Below are 23,164 nucleotides of genomic sequence, written 5' to 3' on the forward strand. Positions count from 1 at the left end.
TTGTGATGTTGGATGTAGGTGGCAATCTTCCCAGCCTTCAATGTCTACATGTTATTTAAGGGTCTCTCTCTCTCTCTCTCAACCACCATAAATCCATCTGTATGATCAGATATATTTAAAATTGCACGAGTCATGAGATATAAAAGTCGTGATATGCACATCTGCACCAATATATATATATATATATATATATATATATATATATATATATATATATATATATATATATATATATATATACTCTCAATGAACCACGATAAATCCATCTGTATGATCCGATATATTTAAAAATGCACGAGTCACCAGATATAAAAGTCGTGATATGCACATCTGCACCAAGATATATATATATATATATATATATATATATATATATATATATATATATATATATATATGTATATATATACACTTTAGAAAAACATGGTCAGATATATTTATTGATTAATCTAAAGTTGTAGAAACGCTTGATTGTTAGTTATTAAAAGTCATGCTTTAGATCAATTCAATTCAACCAGCAATTCTTTTTCATATTTAATGCAATTCACAAATAAAAAAAATGAAAACTCATCTTTAGGTAATGGTGACATGACCAAACAAATATTGACCCATATATATATATATATATATATATATATATATATATATATATATATATATATATATATATATATATATATACACACACACACACACACACACACACACACACACACACACACACACACACACACTTTAGAAAAACATGGTCAGATGTATTCAGATGTATTTATTGATTAATCTAAAGTTGTAGAAACGCTTGATTGTTAGTTATTAAAAGTCATGCTTTAGATCAATTCAATTTAACCAGCAATTCTTTTTCATGTTTAATGCAATTCACAAATAAAAAAATGAAAACTCATCTTTTGGTAATGGTGACATGACCAAACAAATATTGACCCATATATATATATATATATATATATATATATATATATATATATATATATATAGAGAGAGAGAGAGAGAGAGAGAGAGAGAGGTTGGTCCCTCCTAACACCTTAAGGTGTGAGCTGGTTGCAGGCATTTTCTTAGCTTAAACTTATAGATGTATACTTTTTATGTTGAAACATGTTTTTCATTAGACGAACAATCAACAAAGACAATTGCATATATTACGTGAAAACTTTGTGATGAAAAACTCAAATCTCTTTGAATTAATTCAATCAAATCATCTTTTTTAGTAAATAAGAATTGATAAACACATCTATAGATTCAGAATAAGCAAAATACACTTGTAACCAAGATTTTTTTAAGTGGTTAGGACGGTTGGGAGGATAAACTGGATACCGCCTCTATTTCAGTTCATAGAGCAACATATCCAAGCATTACCTGCACTACTCATAAAGAATGCTGAGGAAAGCAGAGGTAAATAGCAACAGAAAAATGCCTATAATATGGAAAGGGACGAAACAAGAATTTGAAAAACTTGAAAACTAGACTATGCTACATTATTTATTACAACTCCCCTATGCATGATTCGTAGTATGACGGTGGAAGGAAAATTTTAAATACACAAGCATTAGCAATACCGAGCAATCTACCATTACACTCAGAACATCTGACCTCCCTATTCACATAAGTATGAGCCTGAAAGGAGGAAGACTCAAGAAAACTTTGTTGAGAGATCACTGCATTGAGCAACTGGAACTGGCTGCAATGAAGATATCGGATGTAACACCAACTTCCGGCTAGTCCTCAAACCAGGACAGGCACCTGCCTCGATATGTGGTGGTGAAACCCGCTTTCGGTTTGGAGAGGCAACTGTTACTCTATCATTTGGTGTCTGGATGGCCCTAAGAAACTCAGGCGTGTCATCTTCCATAATTGATCTCAGGAAATGCTTCTCTGGTTTCAACCGAGATAGCAAAAAACCAGTATTTGTTGGAGTACTGTAGCCACTTATTCCAGAAGATTGAGGAGCTTTGCCAGATGACAAAAAGGGTGGTAGTATGACTGACCTGAAAGCAACTTGAGAATAAGTTAAATCCGCAAAACAAAACCGGAAAGTAATTCAAAACCCCTAGAACAAGTTTGCTCTCATACCTGCAAATCTCATATGCTGTTGGAGGAGAGTCTTTAGAAGATTGTTTGTCATCCTTCTGAATTTCCTGGAGCTTACGATTTTCATTTGGCTCATCCACTTCACTAGTTTCCACAGCTTTGAGTTCTGCCTCTCGACTTCCTGTAAACAATTTGAAGCAGTTGGAACATACAAAACCATTCATAAACTCCATGGCGCAGACAGGGGACACGCGCTGCTTGACCAAAATGTAAAAAGGTTGAGCTCGAGCCAAGGTTTCATTAAAAAAAAAGGTTTAAACATAACACTTAGGAGGTGGGGTTCAAACCCGCCACCTCCACATGGATGCCCAATTCCCTATCCTAATGAGAAAGGATTTCTGCTTTGTTCTTTACACAAAAGATATCATAAATATATGAATACAACGAGTTCATTCAGGCTTACCAGGCTTAAATGAGCCTGATTCCCTGTTCAAGCTTGGCTCTTTTACAATGCCAAGACCGGGCTTGATGCACATGCTCGAGTCAGTTGTTCTATAGAGCAAGCTCACACGGGGCTTAAACAAACCTGCTTACCCAGTCCATTGTGCACGCTAGGTGCAGATATTATGCACAAGGACTTCATTATGGAAACAACTGAACGTTTTGGAAAAGTGACACAAATACAATCAAGTGACAATAATCAGGAAACCTGTGTTTCCCGAAAAGACAATTGCTTTGACAAACGACTAACAAACCACAGTAACCAACTTCAGTAGCCAAAGTTAACCAAATAATTTCCATAAAAAAGCAAAGCAGCAAGAAAAAGTAATTCCAAGCAGAATCAAGGATGTTATTGTCCAAAACTTACTCTTGCTAAGGTCTTCAAAGAGATGGCACGGAGAGCAGTCTGTATTTTCAGAAAGTAACAGATTTCCATGAACTGATTAGATTCAATGTATATATCGCAAATTGCAAAATATAGTGCGTGGTTATGAACTGTTCACACTTTAGCTGGTAATAGTGGGTCTCTATTCCAGTCTAGGAAGAACCAAACCAGGAGAGTGGATCCTGTCAAACGCTGGGTGAGATTAGCAATCTCACCCAGCGTTTACAACCACAAAACCCACCCCTCTGTGGGTCCCACTTGTACTGAGATACAGTACAGAGGGGTGGGTTTTGTGGTTGTAAACACCGGGTGAGATTGCTAATCTCACCCAGCGTTTGACAGGATCTGCTCTCCCAAATCAGACTAGGCATCACACGTGCTTAACCTAACAAATAAATATATTATCTTTTTATCCTTCAAGAGACCATATGTAACATGGATCAGAGTCATCAGACAAAGGCCAGAACAAGTTCTTGGTTTGGATACATCTAAACTAAACCTGTCTCAGTCCAGTACCCTTATAAGTTCAGATTTTATCAGGTTGAACACATTTATGATTCACATTGTCAGTCTTATCATGATGAATCAAAGTCGGGAAACAAGGTTCAAAGGGTAGGTTGATATTTATTTTCTAAAACATTGAGACGGCCAAGAAAAAAGTCAAAAAAATTGGTAAAAACGGAACACTAGCCCAGCACCACTAAGTGCAAGGCTCATATCTGGAACTTGGTTCTTGCAAGCAATGAAATATATCTTACAGTTTGTTCAGCATTCCATTTACCTTCTTTTTTCCCAAAAACATTCTTGCATCCTTCACATCTGCAGCCACTGGAACATCCAACACCACCCTTTACAGCAAAACATGTTCAAGTCACATCAATGTACAAAAAAATGGCACATCAATCGGGAAAGGAGAAGAACCTGGAAGCATTCACAGTATTTCTTAAAGCACTTCGACTTCTTGCAGTTGCACCCTGTCTTATGCCGAGGCAAAATTGATATCATGTTCTTTTCTTCCTACATAGTATATCTCAGGCCTGATTATTAATTTCTTTTAGACTTACTTATGTGCAAGCTGAATTTAAGTTTTAATTTTCTTCTACCTTAGTTTCCAGCACAGGCTCAGGTGGCTTCAACACTTTGGGTGCAAAAGCAAGTGGATTACGAGATTCAATCCTTTCACGAGTTTCAATGACAACATCTTCATGCTCAGGCTTGTTTAAACATCCTTGACATGAACACAGCTGGACACAATAGACCCCAGCAGCAAAGCATTCACAGTAACTGCATAGAGATAATGCATATCAGTCTATAACATTTCACATAAAGACATGCACACATGAATAAAAAGGTGAGCACAGAAATTAAAACTTGTAAAAGCATCCCTGTTAATAACCCTACTCCAACACAATGTTCAGCGTGTGTTTTGGCATGAGAATGATAAGCTCTATATTTAAGAAACAACAAATCTCTAAGCTAGTAAAGCACCTAAGGTAACATTTTGTTGGTTCTATATACGGAAACTGAGAATAGCAGTGGAACCAAATAAAGCAGTTGAAAACATGAATTATGACAATTCAAATGCCAGCCCCTTCATCACCCACTCAAGTTTCATAATATGGAATAATGTAGTACACAACCTTTTATTTAAGTATCAGTATTCAAATAGATCTCACAAATCCAAATGGGTTGTGATTTGAGACATACTGAATCGGATCTGATTATTCTAGTCTCAGGCAAGTCTTACTAGCCCAACCACCTTGCCACCAGCAAACATCACAAAGCTAGCCATTTCTCCACTACATTGGCCATGAGGTCTACCTCTTCAACTGCACAACCAAGCAAGTTTCAACTCCAGTGCCACTACAATAAGCACTATAACAACCTCCTTAACCATGCCAACAACATTACTGTTATCCAGCCCATAGTGATTTAGCCCACCATAACTGTCATCTACTCCCATCGCCACCAGACCTCACCATTCAACTTTCAATGGCAAGCTCAAACCTTGCCATTTTGAAAAATAATGTGCACCCCTGAAACAGTGAACTTCAAACTGCAAAATGGTTCACTTGGACATATTTTCAAAGACCGACATTGCAAAAATTTGGCAATACATGCATCAGATGCATATCCTTAACAAGTGTGAGATGGATCATTCCTATGTCATAACAGCAAGAGCCCAAAATCACTTTTGGACAACTAGCTGATGACATTTTTTGTTGATTCTACCAGTTGTGACAAGTACTGTAAAGAAGGCAAAGCTGCAATAGAAATTGTAAAGATAGTATTGTGCAGCCATATACGGAATTGGTGGACAAATGATAAGTAGGTCACACACACCAAGACAGATAGATTCAATGAGATCAACATGAGGCTTCATGCAGGACTTTCAGAAATAAAGGCCGATTGACAAGACAATTATAGTATATTCTCTTTCAACCACTCACAAGTATGTCCCATAGTCTGAAATCATTAAAATAAAAAACAAATATTCCAATAAAATGAAACGAAAAGAAATACATCAGCGTTTTCCAGAATATTGCAATATGATCAGAAACTATTGTGAAAATATCATGCTACTTATCTAAGTTTTCTTAGTTTCGCATCATGATTTTATTGTCTTTTACTTCCTACGTATAAAAAAAGATATCCTTTTGCTGAATTATTTCAAAAGTTTTCCTTGTTTTCAAGCCACTGGACATTCAAAATGAAAGGTAATTATCCTTAAATTCTCCCAATAATTTACCTGAGAAAGATATTAATAACATTTGTGAATTATATTTGATGATTGCATATAATGTTAACATTTGTCAAGAATTTTGCATCAAATCCAGTTTTGCTGATAAATGTAGAGTTGGTTTAATCAAAACATCAATCACCGATAGAGTAAGCCTAAGCGAAGATCAAATCAGATTGATTCTGCAAATGATCATCCCAATAACTGTTTAGATTGAGAAATAAAATATATGGTTCACCGACAGAATAAGCCTAAGTGCAGATCAGCAAATTTGCCAAATCCAAGTCCCCACCCATTGACATGAGAAAGAAGAAAAAGACACTGACTTGAGGATCACCGCTATTCTTTCATATAACCAAAATGGTGCTTTGAGGGTTTCTTCAATAATGTTGCCAGGGTAGCAAGTTGGAGGTATTCAGTTTTATAGAACCCAGCAATAACAGGTCAGATTCAGGTTGAATGTTGGCATTGATAGATCCTAGACATTTGAGCACAGACTTGTCAGTAGCCAGATGACGATATGGATGGGAAAAACCTTTGCTGAGGATGGATTCAGCTTACCCATTTGCCCCCATCAGATGTGGTTTGACACATAGCTAGGCTTCCTGTCATACATACTTTTTCTTTTTTCGAGTATGAAAATCCAAAACCAGATCTGACCAATTTATGATTTAGCTAATTAGATTTAGAAGGTTTACATAATCCAACTAAACAGTAATTTTCCAGCAGGATGTTGGAGCCAAATCCTCCTCTTCACACCCTTAGGCCATTGACATGGTAAAAACCTTCAAGAGAGCCATGTCCTCAAAGACAAAACAAAGTACCTCAGCATGCACTTTCATGAGGAATGATATCCAATAGGTACGTAGAGAATTCAGGATCCGGATGCAAAAGCTGAACAACTATTTGATAACCATCCAGTAAGCCACCAATAAAACCTGTCCAGCTGCCCTGACTTCTCTAGCAGAAGGATTTTTCATACAAGTACCTAAAGCAAATAATTAGAAAGCATTTTGAGACGGTTATTTTTTCATATTAGGAGGGGGGAAAATACTTGAACAGTTCAACTATCTTGTAGAAACCTCATACTTTGCTCTCTCCCAATCCATCAAGGATACAGGGAGTGTACATAGTTCATACAAACCAGTTCTTGCCCTCCTTTGTCTCTTTCAGCTTTTCAATGAGAATGATGGATTGACAGTTAACTTCCTTTTAGCCATCCCTCTCATTTAGCTTCTTTTTCATGCACACCAAGCCAAGTTACCTAAAGAAATAAAGTCCTTCCTTCAATCTACTTGACCCAAAATAAACAAATATCAAGTATGAACTGCAGCTCCTTTATGGCATTTTCCACGTCATCATTCCATAAGTTGATTTTCATATGATTCATTTCCAAGAATGTAAAATCTAAGTATACCTTTTAGAAATCACAATAGCCTGCCATTTTACTTGTCAGCATCTGTGAAATGGAATGTTAGAAATTTAAAGTAAGATTTGCCGGTAAATCATAGTGAAAGACGAAGTTACCCAGACATTGTTTTGTTCCATTTATGAACAAGAACATTGAAAAAAGACATAGACCAGGTTATGAAATAAAATAAACTCAACTACAACAACAAAGCATCAATCCTAAAGGGCAGCTGGTGCCTACCAGTTTCAGATACCTTTCATTTATAAACAGTAACCAATAACTTCATAAAAGTTATGAACATATGCTAGGTGCACAGTGTGATAATAGAATTGAGACATACGAAATTGTCTAGTTTCAGAATCCAAGAAATGGTCCCTGAAACATAATCTAAGCCCATCAACACAAACTTTAGTAATAAACTTTCAAAAAAAAAAATGACAGACGAAACTCACAGTTTCAAACATTTTGACTTCTTGCAGTGACACTTTTTGCAGCCTTCCTTTTCTCCAGATTGAGTAACCTTTTGTCTGCATAAAGTAAATATTCTATAAACTAATGAGCATGTACACAACGTATGACTCTGTGTGTGTGAGTGTGTTGCATTCTATAACAAGCTCAAGCAAGGTCGCATGCCTCTTTTTTTTTGGGCTTTGCAGAATGAATTCTTCACCAAATTCAACTGCAGGCACAATGGAACCATTATGTGGAGCAGAAATTTCGTCTCCAGAAATATCAGGATCTCTATCAATAGGCTTCAAATCCATGGAGCACTCTATAGGTTTTTGGCTAATAGATGCAGGATTAACAGAAGCACAAGAACTTGTTGCAATCACTATTTGACTTCCAGAAATTAGAGCCTCCTGTTTGATAACCCTACCACCCATAGAGGGACTTGCAAGACTATTCAAATGCAAGCCAATGCCAGATGGAATCCGCTTTGAACTAAACTTAGCATCACAAGAAACCAACTGCTTGTCATCTGGGGAGAGATCTCTATCAGAATGAGATGGAGCGGAAGCACTGAGCTCATAATTTTCTCCCATATTCTTCCTATGTCCTTCAGCTGCCTCAAAAACTAAACAACGCCGTTTGATACCACGTAGTTGTTTTTCAACCTATAAACGAAACAATAACAATTCAATTTTCTCTTGAAAAAAAATAGCAGAGACAGTATTCTAAGAACATAATGAGCAAGATCTCACTGGTGCTAATTCAATTCGAGACATCAACTAGTAGTTCACAATTTTCCAATATGCCATATTTCCATCCTTAACAACTTATGCATGTATAAAAAAGGAATAATGACTTACATTTTCCATTCAACACTTCCCCAACTTTGACTTATGGACAAGCTCCAATTAAAGCTTGTAACATAGGAACATGAGTATCATTCCAAAACCCATGCTCAAAAAGGCATACAACCCATACATGTTTTCTTGCACAACCATTGATAAATATAGTTCAATCATAGTTTTATCAACAGAGTTCATACCATAGTTTAAAACCCAGTGGGTTGACCCATTGACTTGTTCAAATCAACCACATCATTGATCCTATTGGGTCAGCCCAGTTGGTTGACCTCTACACATATGTACCTTCATCTTTTCAAATTTATAGGTTTTAATTATACATGAAGACATTGTACATATAAAATTATGATTGTGTAAATGGAGCCTTTTTTTTAATTTGTACATAGGGCTGGTAAACGAGCCAAACGAACCGAACAGGGCATGTTTGCGCTGGGTTCATTTACCAGTGGATTGAGCTTGTTGCTCAGCTCGTGTTTGTGTTTAGCCAAGCCAAGCTCGAGCCGGCTCGTCCTTGAGTGAGACAAGCCGAACATGAACTGGCTCGTGTAAAAACATTCCATGTTATTTGTACATGGAATATATATATATATATATATATATATATATATATATATATATATATATATATAACACTATGTTGTCAAAGGTGCGCCTAGGCGCTGGGCGCCACCCAGCTCGACTAGGCGAGCTACCTAGTTGGTTCAGCATATATATATATATATATATATATATATATATATATATATATATATATATATATACTGTTAGTTTATATATTGTTTATAGATATATATTGAAACCGTATATGTATATACTGTTGAGTATATATATACATATATATATATATATATTGTGTATGTTTTGTTTATCTACTTTTTTTTACCGACTAGCCCCGCCTAGCGCTTTTGACAACATAGTATATATATACATATATTACACTTAATAGTTCATATTTTATGTATATATTTTTCATTCAGCCTTCTTTTTTTTGTAAATATATTATGCATTATTCTTTTTATATATTACACATAGAAAAAATATATTTTTTATATATACGAGGTCTCCTGAGCCAAGCATAATACCCTGTGTTAGGGCTCGTCTTATTTAAACTAAACGAGCTGCACATGGCTCGGCTCGCCAGCTATACGAAACATGAACCTGTTCTCATGATAATTTTCATTTAAATATAGTATCTAGGTATTCTAATTACTACTGTTTGCTATTTAGAATTTTAATGTTGCTTTTACAATGAAGACATCAATTACTTTATCAATATCAGAATTTCACAAGTTCTTGTTATGATGGTTAATGGTAGAATCAGATAATTTATATTTTATACATCATAACAATCAGTTGATTGAGATGCTTTATATATTAGTTTGACAACTCATAGAAATGATGAATTTACTTCTTATGATCCATACATCTTGGTAATTAGATGTTAGCTGTATCACTAAATATCACCTTTTTTGGGGGATAACTGGCAACTCATAGAAACCACCTTGCTTGCTAACCGAGATCATTGGTGTAAAACCCCAAGTCCCCCTTGTCCCATAGGAAGTACACCTCGCTTCAGCCTCCCAGCAAAGGAATGCACCTGTGGTCTCATACTCGTGACATCCAGTCAACTTGGTGGCGTTCACGAGTCACCTAAATATTTACTTATATTTCAGTATTTTATGATATATATATATATAGACACACACACACACATTGGCATCAGAGACAATATTTTATTTATACAACATATACTTTGATATATATAATAGAAGTTAGCAAAATTGGGCTCTCAAGTCAAGACCAAGCAAGTCAGTCGAGTCACGATCACTGGGTTTTCAAGCTATGGTTGACACAAACTCTCATGATACTCTTTCAAAATACTGAAATAAGATTTCTTTTGTTATACAAGATATTAGCAAATTACAAGGCCAAGCAATTGAAAAATAACAAGGTATGTGTAAATTTTGACAGAAGTTAAAATGTAATCATGATTGACCATTATAAGAGAAAAAAAAGAGCATGATGTCCATGAAGGCTTCACAATGACCTGATCTGATCCAGTGCATATGACCTTCTAAAGGCTTGGACCACCTTCTATAGGCTTTTCATATGAAAAGTTGCGACCTCTAGCAATGAGCCAACAAAAGACACCCCTAGAAATGATGCACGCAAGGCATCATGGTATTAGTCCACTTTTCTTCTAGGTTGTTATGGCTTATGGTTACAAGACAGCCAAAAGAGTTGTGCTCAGTGTTTTCTGGTTTCCTTTATCTGCTTTATTTAATTATGGATAATGAGCAAAATAACATGGTCAACTACAAAGGCTACAACATTGCAATAAGTTGTCCCAAGAAAATATATACAGACTGAACTTTGAAGTAACTTACAAATAGGAGAAAGCATTTAACCATATGAATGATGTTCGGAAGCAGAATCTTAAAATGTGCATGTACCTTACAGCTGAGTGGAATCCAATGCCCATCAGGATATATGGACCTATCATCTGTTTTCTCAATCTTGTCACCATTGTCCAACATACTCTGCAAATCTGTAGAAGGCACTTGAGGAGTGAGATCCATATCATCCTGCTCATCAAGCTCCCTGGAACCATTTGCAGGATCTTTTAAACTGACACTATGTGAAGAATGCAAAGAACCAGAAGTTTGTGTCCTGCTCCAGCCATTAGTGCTAATTTGGGAGTATTTTGGCATAAAAGAAGAAACAAAATTACAATTCTGATTTGAAAGTTGTTGCGACTGCCCTAAATGTGCCTTTGTTTCTGTGGAGGGACTAAAAATAAAAAACTCGTCGATGTCATTGACGGTCATATCTGCCCAATCACACTCTGGCCTTTCATCATTCTCTTGATTGAGAGAACCTATACTATCCCTAGTATTAGCTGTAGACTGCATATCTGGTGCACCCAATGCTTCTGATTGACCTTCAATAGTATTCAAAGTATTTACAAACTGCATAAGTGATGACGGAATATTATGCATTTCAATCTCAGGGAAAGGCAGACTACTAGGCATTTCAATCCCAGATTCCGTCTTAACATTGTAGGAAGGTGTCACACAGCCCTTGGAGCCTTTATCAACATAGTGTAAGATTTGATATGATTCAATAACTAGATTTGATTGCCTAATGGGCAGGTTAGTGGCACCATTTGTATTGTAATCATCATGACTGGGGCTATGTGCAGAGCATCGCACAGCACCCCTAGCATCATTAGTATTTTCCTGCATGTTTGCAGAGTGCACATTATCATACTTCACTTTTGCAGCAGCCTCAGTGGAACAAGAAGAATGCTCAAGAACATTCTGAGCCCTTGTTGGTGCTTTTCTTTCTTCAACATCTGGAGATAACTTCACATCACATGAACCAGAGAATTGATCCCTGAAGAAAAATATGAATTAGAAAACCAATCTTATAAAATAAATGAATAGGATAGGAAAAACTAATCAATAGAAAATCCCTCACCTTCTAAGGGTGCCAGACTGGCTCATGGAACTGATTCTTGGCAATGCAAAAACACATGGAGGAGAAGCACAATTAAGCTCTTGGAATGAGTGTGAAACATGAGCAGACTTAACTAGCTTAATAGGAGACAGATTAGAAATGTAGTTGAACACAGGAGATCCCTACACAGAGAAAAAGATGTTATCAGAAGGCAATCTTTAGGGCAGGACTTCTGGTAGAAAGAAGCCAAGGCTTTAGATGTGCCCAGAAATTAAAACGGCAGGGGAAAAAGGGAAAAGATTCAGTGGAAAAGGCAGCTCATACAGAGAGGCATTGACCAATAAAAAAATGAGAACACAAACCATTTACAATTGCTATTAATTATTTCCACATCACCATGCTAATCTATCCGTAACAAATAGTTCAGAAGAAGAAGAAAATGGTGAGCATCAAACAATTGGGAGGCGATGGGGCAGAGAAAAGGAAGAAGGACAAAATTAACATCTTCAGTAGAGAATTGTCAAACGTAATCAGCATTAGGCCCAAGTGGTAACTCAGCAAGTAGCAACAAACCAAACTTAAGTACATATGTAGGCCAACTTTAATCATTGAAAAAATTAGCTGCAATGCTGAAAGTAGCCACCAATCGGCCATGAAGGAGTAAGAAACAAGACCAGAAGGACATAACTGTAACCCCAAACATGGAAACCAAATAGCGCTGTCCCATAAATGCATAAAAGACACAAATCTTCAAATGAGCAAACAAAATACCTAGTTTGAATGGTGAATGTTTGGTTCAGTATAAAAAGTCATCAATATTATTAAGTTTGCAGAGAAATACAAGTCAAATTTCACCATTTGATTCATTGTCAGAAAAGGAATCACCAAAAATCAAGACAAAATCACCAAATATATTTATGGTTATGCATCAAACATCAAAATTCATGTTCATTAGTGTTGCAGACCAAGACAATAGCACATCAGCAGGAAAGCTCCGTGATAAGGTGAAGTAAAAATGAGAAGCTAGACCAAGAAACACCTACAGAACCATCAGGCATCTCAGACTGACAAGAAACCCCTAAAAGATAATAAGAACAACAGTGACCCTCAAGACAATGGGAAAGAAGCATTAGATCTCCAAAGCCAAGTAGGAAAGAGAGAAAAAAAGAAGGCAAGAATAGGGATGGGGATGCAATATCAACCAAAGAACACACTCCAATTTGAGAAGAAAAAGAAAATGCAAGTTTCAGAATTTTGAGAAGAAAAAGACAATAGAAACCCAGTATGCGGAAAAATACCCTCAAATTGCGCAAAGCTGTTAGATACCTCACAGATCTACATGAAAACAAAAGAAAAAAAACATTCACATTAAATAACAAGCATGCCTGGAGCATACGCGCGCACATATGTGGATATACAAAAAATTTAACAAGAACGAACGAACGAACTAAAAGTAGTATGACAGATAATACTCATCGAAATAATGCAAGAAAGAGGAAAGATCCAGAGGCCGGCTTGAAAATCACAATAAATCCCAAAATCAGGTCATAATGGTAGAATGTAAGTGCTTTGTGTGTGTGTGTGTGTGTGTGTGTGAGAGAGAGAGAGAGAGACGAAAGTAATTCAACATTACCACTCATGAAGATCAACAAAATGTTGAACCCATGAACTGAACAAGAGCAAAAGCCAAAACAAATAAAGAAAGCACAAGAGAAAAGAACATCAGACAGATAAAATGGGCTCACGCCGGAGCCGCTTGCCCAGATTGCGACAAAGGATAGGTAGCATTAGCAGGAGAGAGAGAGAGAGAGAGAGAGAGAGAGTTCCCGCTTCCCTCATTTTTAAAATCGAAAATGGAATACGATAAATCTTTCAAGCATAAAAAGAAAAGCAACAAATCCAGACAGAAACTCGTAATTGTCGATTCCTTCTCGTTCCGTGAGAGCGAGAGGAGAAGAGATGTAGAGGAAGTAACAGTGAAAGAGTGACGAAGCACCATATACTTCACACTGCTCCCTGAACAGACAGTCAAACGGAAGTCGTGAACTACAGTTTCGGAAATTCCTTAAAGAATTACCCCAAAAACTAACCCATCTCCAGACCGAGAAAAAGACGGAATTTTTTTTTTCAAAAAAGAAAATCACCGAAGCTGTGAACCACAATTTCGGAAATCCGTTTAGGAATTACGCCAAACCCCAACCGATCTCCTGATGTAGACCTCCCCCGTCCCCAACACAACCGAGAAAAACAAGCCGGGCGAGAAATAAGTAAAAAATTCGAAAAAGAAAACCACCTCAGCGATGGGAGAAGCACAGGCGCGATCGTCAATCATCTGCTTCTTCTCCGGCGTCCCCATTCTTCCAATTGCCGGGCGATCCCCGGCATCCTTCTCCCTCCCTCCCTCCCTCGCAGAGACGAAGGAGAAAGAAGGAGAAAATGGCGGGATGACCAAAACTCTCCGCCTAATTCAAGACGAGAGGGAGAGGGAGAGAACGAAAGAGAGGGGGAGTGGAATGGGCGGGAAGATAGAAATAAAAACGCCTCCTTTTCGATTACCCAGACCCCACCGTCCCCACCACTTCTCCTCTTCTTCGCCCTCCTCTCTACGCTTCTGCTCTCCCTGCCCCCACCTTCACCGTTAAAATACAAAACAAAGAAATAGAACTGTTAATTTTTTATTTTATTTTTTAATAGAAAATTTATCGTAACAGCATTTTAGGTATTTAATAAAATAGTCTTGGAATCTTCATCGTTACGTTCAACATAATTATTTTTTTTTGTGTGTGTTCTAGAAATTGTTTTTTGTGTGCTAAATCAACATAATTGACCTGAATGTAACGGATTCTATCTTGAATTTATTCATTTACATGTTTAAAAAATATATTTATAAATAAAAATAAAAAATCTTTGCAACGTTTGATTCAGAACGATCCAATTCAATAATTTGATTTGTTCCTAAATCTTGCAATGAGATGGCATAGAATTCAAACCAAATTAGTCAAGTGAGTAATTTGTGTTTTCCTAGTAATTGTAACATACTATCTGTAAAATACAACAACAACTGTAAAATGAAATAACAAAAAATTGAGTGTGTTTTGTGAATAACTGATAAATTGAGACCTTTATTTAATTTTATAAAAAAATGAAATCAGGACTCGTAAACAACTTGAAGCTTTATTAGTTTCTTGTGTCGAGCCGAGCTGAGTTTGAACAGGCAATGAACCCGAGTTAAAAGAGCTGGTTTTTTCATAAAAGAAATAGATTGGTTTAGAGCTGAAAGGAAGCTGGGGTCAGGCAGACTCCATCAGTTATTATTCAATGTACCATTGGGTTTTGAACATGCAACGGCCTACCACATGTAAACGTAGACTGCCAAGCTTCTACCAACAGGGGAGAGCCTCCATTGATATTAAAATATATTTATAGAGATATGCTATCGTGCTCTGGAAGTACCTAAGCATACATACTAGAAATCATAGTTGTAGGCAGAGGCGGAGCTGTGGGGGGGGGAAGACTAGGCTGTAGCCCAGTCCTGCCTCCCGAAACAGTTAATTTTTTTTTTTAAAGCCCAGCCCTGATTCCATATGAAATAGATTTTTATCCATTTTTTTAGCCCAGTCCTAGCTCAGCCCTGACTGCCGCAAATAATTTGATTTGTCCATATGAAATAGATTTTTATTAGTAATTGTAGCATTTTTTATTTTATCTCAAAAAAAAATTTCAGGGTGGCTGCCCCTGAACCCCCAACTATCACACCAAATTTTTTCTTTTTTTGCTACACCCCTGTTTGCCCCCCCCCCCTCCTCCTCACATGAATCCTAGCTATACCACTGGTTGTATCTTTGTGTACTAATATAATTTATTTGATAGGAATCATGCTTTTGATCATATTTTTTGGACAAAAAACATAAAATTTTAAAATTATAAAATTTTGATACACTGAAAAATTTAAGAAATTTGACGTATCATTACTAATATTTATAATACCGAACGAGCTTATACAAGTCAACTTGAGCTGAGTAGCTGTTGTTCACATTCAGCTTATCGAGCTTTATTTTATGAGTTCGAACGAACTCTTATGAGCCGAGCCACGATATCGGCTCGGCTTGTTTCCCAGCCCAAGATGCAATGATAGAAGCATGCAGGTTTGGTTTAACCACTCTTGACTCTCGCACGCTCAGTTTTTTATTGTTATCCCGTTTTTTTTTTTGTATCGATTGCTTTTTTTTTAACGCCTCCTCGGTCAAATATCGGATCTTCTTGATATAAAATTCACCCTCGGTAATTCCACTCTCGTTTTTACTGTCTCGAGCAAGAAAATGACGGAAGAACCCTTTTCCGTTGTCCTTTTCCTTCAAGAGGAAGAGACGCTACATGCGCATGCATGAGTGCCTTGGCATGTACTCTAGTATGAGGTTGCCTAAACCCTCCTACGATACTGCATAAGGAATCCGAGAACCTCAGATTGACGGTTCAGATCATTAGTTTCTTAAGAGTACACGAGCTTGCGTTTATCGGACGATTTAATTTCGTTAGTTGACACGTTGTTGTCGGAGTAGTTACCAAGACCAAGTGGACTTATTACTACAGCAGTCGTTCGCTCTGGCTGTTAAAGAGGACTTTTGTAAAATTATCTGCCTATTTTTTTATGTTTTTCCTTTTTAATCCCTTTTTTTTTTGTAAGCTTGCAACAATCTCTTGAACTTGATTTTATTTGCAATTTGCTTATTATTTACAAGCCTGAGTTTTCTAATATATATATATATATAGTAAACATTATCATAGAGTTATTTCACAGTTATGAATAGACGAAGACAAAGAATGCAACTTTGGATGCTCACACTTGTCCACAAAGGTACGCAAAGTTTTTTGGAGTTTGCATTCATAGAATCAATCACAAGCGGGTTCAAATTACTTTTATGAATAAGTTGGTGAATGTCCAACCCGACAAGGGCTCTACACCACTTGGCTAAGAGGGCAGATCAGGTGCAATCATATTGTACACTTTGAGTGTTCTGTTGTACCTGGTTCGCGGGTCGCCGGCCCTGCCGGCCGACCGTCCCTTCGTCTTTGGCTGACAGCCTGTTAGTTGTGGGGTTCAACAGCAGATGGAGTGCAGCTAAAAGTGTGTGATGTGATTGCTAAGGTATACAAGTTAAAAGACATTGAGGATTGAATAAGTAAGGTGTGCATCATTTTTTGCCTTAATGCCTAAGCAACAGGTTCTCTATGATGGACAAGGGAAGTGATCAAGGGAAGGTGGGATCCACCCAAATGAGTGTCCCCACCAATGTTATCGGCCTATACGCTTCGTATAGGCAGAATTTTGATACCTGAATCGGCTATTTTTCAATAAATGTAAAAAAAAATATCAAAAGATGTTTTTTAATATTATTTAAAAATTACTTTAATGGTTTTAACATGTGTCACGACGCTATGACTGACACATAATAAATTTTTTATTATTTTTGGGCCGATAAAGAAAACGAATTCAGCTGAGTATCGGTATTGGCCAATACAGCTGAATCGGTGGCCCGATACCGATACTGATAACATTGGTCCGCATAATTAAGCAGGTCTGGGCCCAATTCGCTCTTATCCAGCCCAGATCCAACCCGATGATTGCCATAATGAGTGTGGCCATAATAGCACCTTACGTGTAGTGCGTTGGCTGATGATCTGGACCCTTGATCCACGGATCCGGTTGTAAATGCTTCTCACATTTTGTGCATGATATGTACTTGGACTCTGGCTGGATATTATTGTACGTTTTGGGCGCCTTTAATTAGGTGTCATTGATGCCGTAACGGGGAAAATCTGGTAAGAGAGACTCTTTCAGAGAAAAAATAGGAATTGAGAAATTTATTAATTCAGACCCCACATCTTGCCTGAAATTTTATGCTAGCGATCAACTTTTTTATAATCTCAAATAAGACCTGAGAAACACTTAAATCTTTTGTAAAGTTTATTAAATATTTAAAAGAACGCATGCCTTCGCGTCTTAATAATCATAACAAATGCATTTATGCCTCGAATCGCTATCGTATCTATATGTGTACCGGTATTCATGAGTTGATCATGCACGACAATCAATATGGTTTTTGGTTTAGTAAACCCTTTCATGCCCAATCAAGAAACAAAGCTAGGCTTATACTAGACCCAATTAATTGGCCTTGGATATTGGATATTGGTATCCTATCCAATCCATCATTGTACGTAAACTTCTTGTTGTTGGTAATCAATTCATAAGCTTAAATTCTTAGTCCTAAAGGAGTTTAGCGTAGTGGGATTGGCCTAAGCCGCTAGGCAGGCAGTCTAGGTTCAAATTACATGGGCATCATTGCTTGCACAAGCCAAAGCGGGGCAACTCTCTTGGGCCAAGTGGGTGGCTTCACAGAGTTTTATGTTTGCCAGAACAGTGATCATAAGTGCGGCAGACAGAGCCAGCGTGGCTAAGTCTTTGATCTCGAGGGCAGTTTATCCATGTAAATATCAAAAAAAAAATTTGTTTAAATTCTTTTGTCCTACCATTAAAAATTCATATAGCTCCTAATAGGACTTGCAAGATTCAATAAATGACTTATACAACTTGGTCAAGGCGCCTAATTTGGCACCGACTTTGAATCAAGTCTTGCATAAGTGGTTCTTTATTAATTACGTTAAACGCTTTAATTTTTTATTTTTGTTCATTTTTTCTTTTAACTTTTTTATATCACCTTAAAGATGTAATCTACATAGTTTGTTTAATAGAAATCAACATTTAGGCTATCCGATTACAACACATAAGTAGATCTTTTAAGGGATTTAAAACTTATAGTTCACAATTTTTTGGTTTTTGAAGATTCAAAAAATCATTTCTCTATAAAAATGCGATCCAACGGTAGGTTTCTGGCAAATGGACTATGCAACCCTAGTCAAGTTGTCGATTCATAAAGAAATTATATCATAAAAAACTTTGACCAACTTTTCCCCTCAACCATTTATACCATGGACTCTTATGAAGAGAATCAATCGTCAAATGTTTTTATGACTACTTTTTATCGTGCTTACTTCATGAGGCTGGGCCTAGACAACCCAGTTTTGACTCATTAACGCACAGTTATTGTCCAGATTTCCCTTCGACAACTCAGTTTTGACTTATTAATATAAAGTTCTTTTTTTATAAAAACTTATTAATATAAAGTTCTAACCACGGAGAGAGAGAGAGAGGTGTTGTCATAAAATGAACAAGATAGATAAGTTAATTAAATTCAATAACATATACGAAGTGAAATCTAAAAATAAATCAAATATATATATATATATATATATATGAAAAATGGTAGTTGGTATTTACTGGCGCACTAAAATGTGCACTCGTAAAGGTGACCTTTAGTCTCCTGCATCTTTAGTGGCGCAAACGTTTAATTCGCCAGTAAAGGTATTCTCCGTTCATCTGATAGCGGCGACTTGTGGATGCCACGAAGCTAAGGACGTCACGAGTTCGAAACCTATGGAGGCGCAACTCTTGTTGCAAGGCCCAAGCTAATTGTATTACCTAATGAACAAGGTTTTGCAATCAATATGTTAGCAAATGAGTGAAGCGTCGTCTATTGTCCCAGAAAAAGAAAAGGAATACATCAGTACATCTTCTAACTAAATCATTGTGTTCTAGTTTTTCAATATTTTTTTTTATTAGTAATGAGATATTTGTTACGCAGATTACAACTTGGTTGGCTTGACTCACTAAATCCATTATAAAGCCGGGGCAGCCTAGCAGAGTGCACTGAGCCAACAACCAAGCGCACCCACCATTTAAAAAGCTGGCTTCAGCAGTTGAACCTAACGTGACATAGTTCATGAACTCCATTGGTAGTTGTAGAGATAGAAAACGTTGTCCGATTTCATGAACTTGGTCACGTTTCTTGGTATTGCTACCAGACATGACGGACAAAATGTGAGGTTCAAATAAGGGTGTCAACGAGTCCGAGTTATCCGGACCCGACCCAAACCAAACCCTATAGGGTCCGGGTATGGTGACAAATAAGGACACCCTATTAAGACCTGGGTCTGGACTTGAAGGTCTGATTAATACATGGACCCGGGTAAAGTTTTTTATACCAGACCCGGCTTTGACCCGAGTTCCGATTACGACCTGCAATTTTTCAATGTAAAAATGATAAAAAAAAAGATTATTTTACCTGGTATGGTCTGGGTCAGGTTCATGTAGTTCTTATCGGGTCCGGGTATGGTTTCTCTTATAGTGGACCTGATTAAACCCGGAGTTCGGACCCATGATCCAAGTTTGGTTCTACTTGGGTCCAACCCGACCCGTTGACACCCTATGTTCAAAGTGACCAAGGACATCTCCGTCATCGTAAAAAGGTACAAAAAAAAGATGTCAAGCATCTGCATTTTTGGACCGAGAAAAAAAGTGAAAGACTTGAGGTTACTGAAATTAAAGGTGCGTGGGCTAATGATTTTCACGCCAAAGGCGAAAGCTCGTCTGTTCCATCGCTTTATTCTGCACATTTTTCACCATTTACCGACCGTTAAAAACACCGAAAAGTTACCCCGAGAAGGACGAAAGTGCTCCTGTTTTGACCTTTTTCAGGCACGTTTGTGTCAGGCTTTACCCTCTTTTGAGATTTACGGCTTCTAACTTAACCTCTCGTCCTTCGTTTTTGTCGGTTTCCACGGGGTGAATCCGTGGGTCCCACCATTCATCGCCCCCCCACGTAGGAAGTGTATCGTAATTATGAGCTCACGCCTTACCTCGCGGCCCTAGGATTAGGTATGTCAACGGATCGAGTATAACCCCATTCCTAATCGTACCGGATCCTATAGGGTTAGGGTTTGGTTACAAAGAAAGGGTCTGATTAACTGATCGGGTTGGATTCATGAGGTCCGATTATTAAATGGGTCGGGTATGATATATGAAATTTATATCAAACCTGGGTTCGACCTGAATTCTGATTAAGATCCACAATATTACCAGGTATGGACCGAGTATGGTTTAAGTAACTCTTATCGGATTAATTTGTGTTTGGCTTTTCTTATAAAAAATCTGACTGGATCCAAATCCATATCCGATACCTGCATCACTTAATCGAATCTGGGTTTTGGATTCACCCATTTTAGTGGGGGTCCAACCCATTGACACCCTTACCTAGGATGCTTAATGGATTGGATAGTGTCGGATCTCATATCCAAACTCAACACATTGTTTTAGGTTTGGGATCTTAATATAGAGTCCGAATGTGAGCAGCGAACTTGGATCCGCATGATCAGATTCGCAGGTTCGGATTTGATTGGACATATCCTGTTGGATCTGTGTACAGATCCGGATAAAAACCAACCACTTGAACTGTGTAGGTTGGCATGTGAAGTCTATCACAAAAGGAACATGAATCCCACTATATGACATATGATGGCGCTCGATTCTATTTGATCTTAACCGTCGAACCAACGGTTAGAATTAAGGCTGTGTTTGGAGCCAGAGATGAGAGGTGAAAGAGTAAGAGGGAGGAAGAAAGGAGGAGAAGTTCGACGGTGGGAAGAGGAGGGGAACGAAGAGGAGAGGGAAGGAGGAGGAGAGGATCAAAGGTAAAAGAGGATGAAGAAAAGAGAGGACGAGACACAGTTTTTATTCAGTAGCATGCATGGCTAAGGAGATGTTGGCCGTATATGAAAACAAAGGTGGCGATGATGCCCCTCTCATGCATGAGATCCATGCATTAAGCAGAGAGAATGACCCTCTCTCGTTGTCAAATGGATTGCTCATTTAATGGGCAAATCCAAAATATTTATTAAAATTGGTTTTACAAACTGTTTCAAAATCAAAACATATTTGATTTTATTTCTCTCTCAATTTCTCAAACGCACGGTTTAATATCACATTTAAGGTTGGAGAAATGGCTACCCAGTCCTCAGCCCCTGCGCGCTGCAGGATCATCCTGGCACAAATCCCCATGAGTAGGCTGTTTAGAAACTGCACTCTCTCATTCTCTCTCTGTCTCACACACTCTCTGCGCAAATCAACAACGCCCGATCCTAACAACTTGCACAAACTGCGCCTACAGATTGTTGGAGCCTCTTTTGGTTTGGACCTTAAAATTATTTTCAGGCCTTGTTGAAATATGTTTCGATTCTCAGTGTTAGTGTCTGTACATGTTCATGATAGGGCTACCTATGTGGCAATTCCCCTCATTACTTCTTTTAAGTGATCAACACTTCGTTAGAGTGATGATTGCCAAACAGGTTAGGAGGAAAAGCATAGCTACTATATGTCATGTAAACATGAAGGTTTCACTACAAGACGAGGGTCAATAAAGGTGATTTTTCTCACTACTATTGCTCTATTTCTTGTCGTTATTGGCTTATAACGACAAAATTTCTCACCGATAAGTCACCGTAAAGAAATAACCTTTGTTGACCAATAACGGTGATATTTATAGGTCACCGTTAAAGGTGACCAAACACCAGCGAAATTACTCACCGAAACTAAAAACACTAATAACGGCGAGGTTGGTTATAATAGCGAGGTTGTTTTATGAGATACCTTAGAACGACGAGATCTCTTGCTCGCCGTTATAGGCTACCTATAGGTTAAAACATTCTTGTGTCACAGTTATAATGTATAACAACAAACATTAACTCGCCGTTGCATGCAATAATAAGGAGAATTAACTCATTGGTATAAGCTGGCTATAATGGTAAGACAAAGATCTAGCCTAGAACGGCAAAACATAATGTCACCATTATAAGCTATCAACCTACAAATTGAAAACTAAAAATTAGCTTTTTTTTTACATTAAAAAACTTGCAACCGAAATATACATTTAACAAAAGCGTCAAACATACATCCTAAAACATTCAACTTCAAACATATATCCTCAAACATTCAACTTTAATATATATTCTCAAACATTCACTTTAAACAATCAACTTCCAGCATATGTCCTCAAACATACATCTTCAAACATTTACTTCAAACATATATCTTGAAATATTCAACACACTTCAAACTATTGACATACACTTCAATCATACATTCAACAAAAACTTCAAATATACACTTAAAAAATACAACCCCCTCACATCCTCTCAAAGTCTGCAACAAACACAATTCAAATACAAACCCACTACATTCTCTCCAAACTTTCAATAAACACACTTCTAATACAAACTCTTTATACTTTCTATATCATCTTCAAGCCTATAACAAACATATACCCTTCTAATATTCACATAAATCAAAATTTAATTATAGCAATTATAGCAAAGAGTTTAGAAATCAAAACATTAATCAAAACCATTATGGCAAAGAGTTTAGA

General features: G+C 37.3%; 1 protein-coding gene across 1 annotated transcript; it reads right to left on the reverse strand.

Annotated features, from left to right (window-relative positions):
• Positions 1-1,450: 1,450 nt before the first annotated feature.
• LOC149830635 (uncharacterized) lies at positions 1,451-19,773 on the reverse strand. Its single transcript, XM_090015502.1, has 15 exons — positions 19,576-19,773; positions 19,251-19,386; positions 16,874-16,931; positions 14,417-14,479; positions 14,143-14,311; positions 11,871-12,031; positions 10,844-11,786; positions 7,714-8,195; positions 7,533-7,607; positions 4,033-4,213; positions 3,851-3,946; positions 3,711-3,777; positions 2,912-2,950; positions 2,086-2,224; positions 1,451-2,000 (listed from the first exon to the last, which is right to left on the reverse strand). The coding sequence occupies exons 1-15, from the start codon at positions 19,771-19,773 to the stop codon at positions 1,646-1,648; spliced, it is 3,162 nt and encodes a 1,053-aa protein (XP_089871628.1). The 3' UTR covers positions 1,451-1,645.
• Between the last annotated feature and the right edge of the window lie 3,391 nt (positions 19,774-23,164).

The sequence above is a fragment of the Nuphar pumila genome, chromosome 8, assembly GCF_984573655.1.
Source record: "Nuphar pumila chromosome 8, dmNupPumi1.hap1.1, whole genome shotgun sequence".
In the NCBI taxonomy this organism is placed as follows: domain Eukaryota; kingdom Viridiplantae; phylum Streptophyta; class Magnoliopsida; order Nymphaeales; family Nymphaeaceae; genus Nuphar; species Nuphar pumila.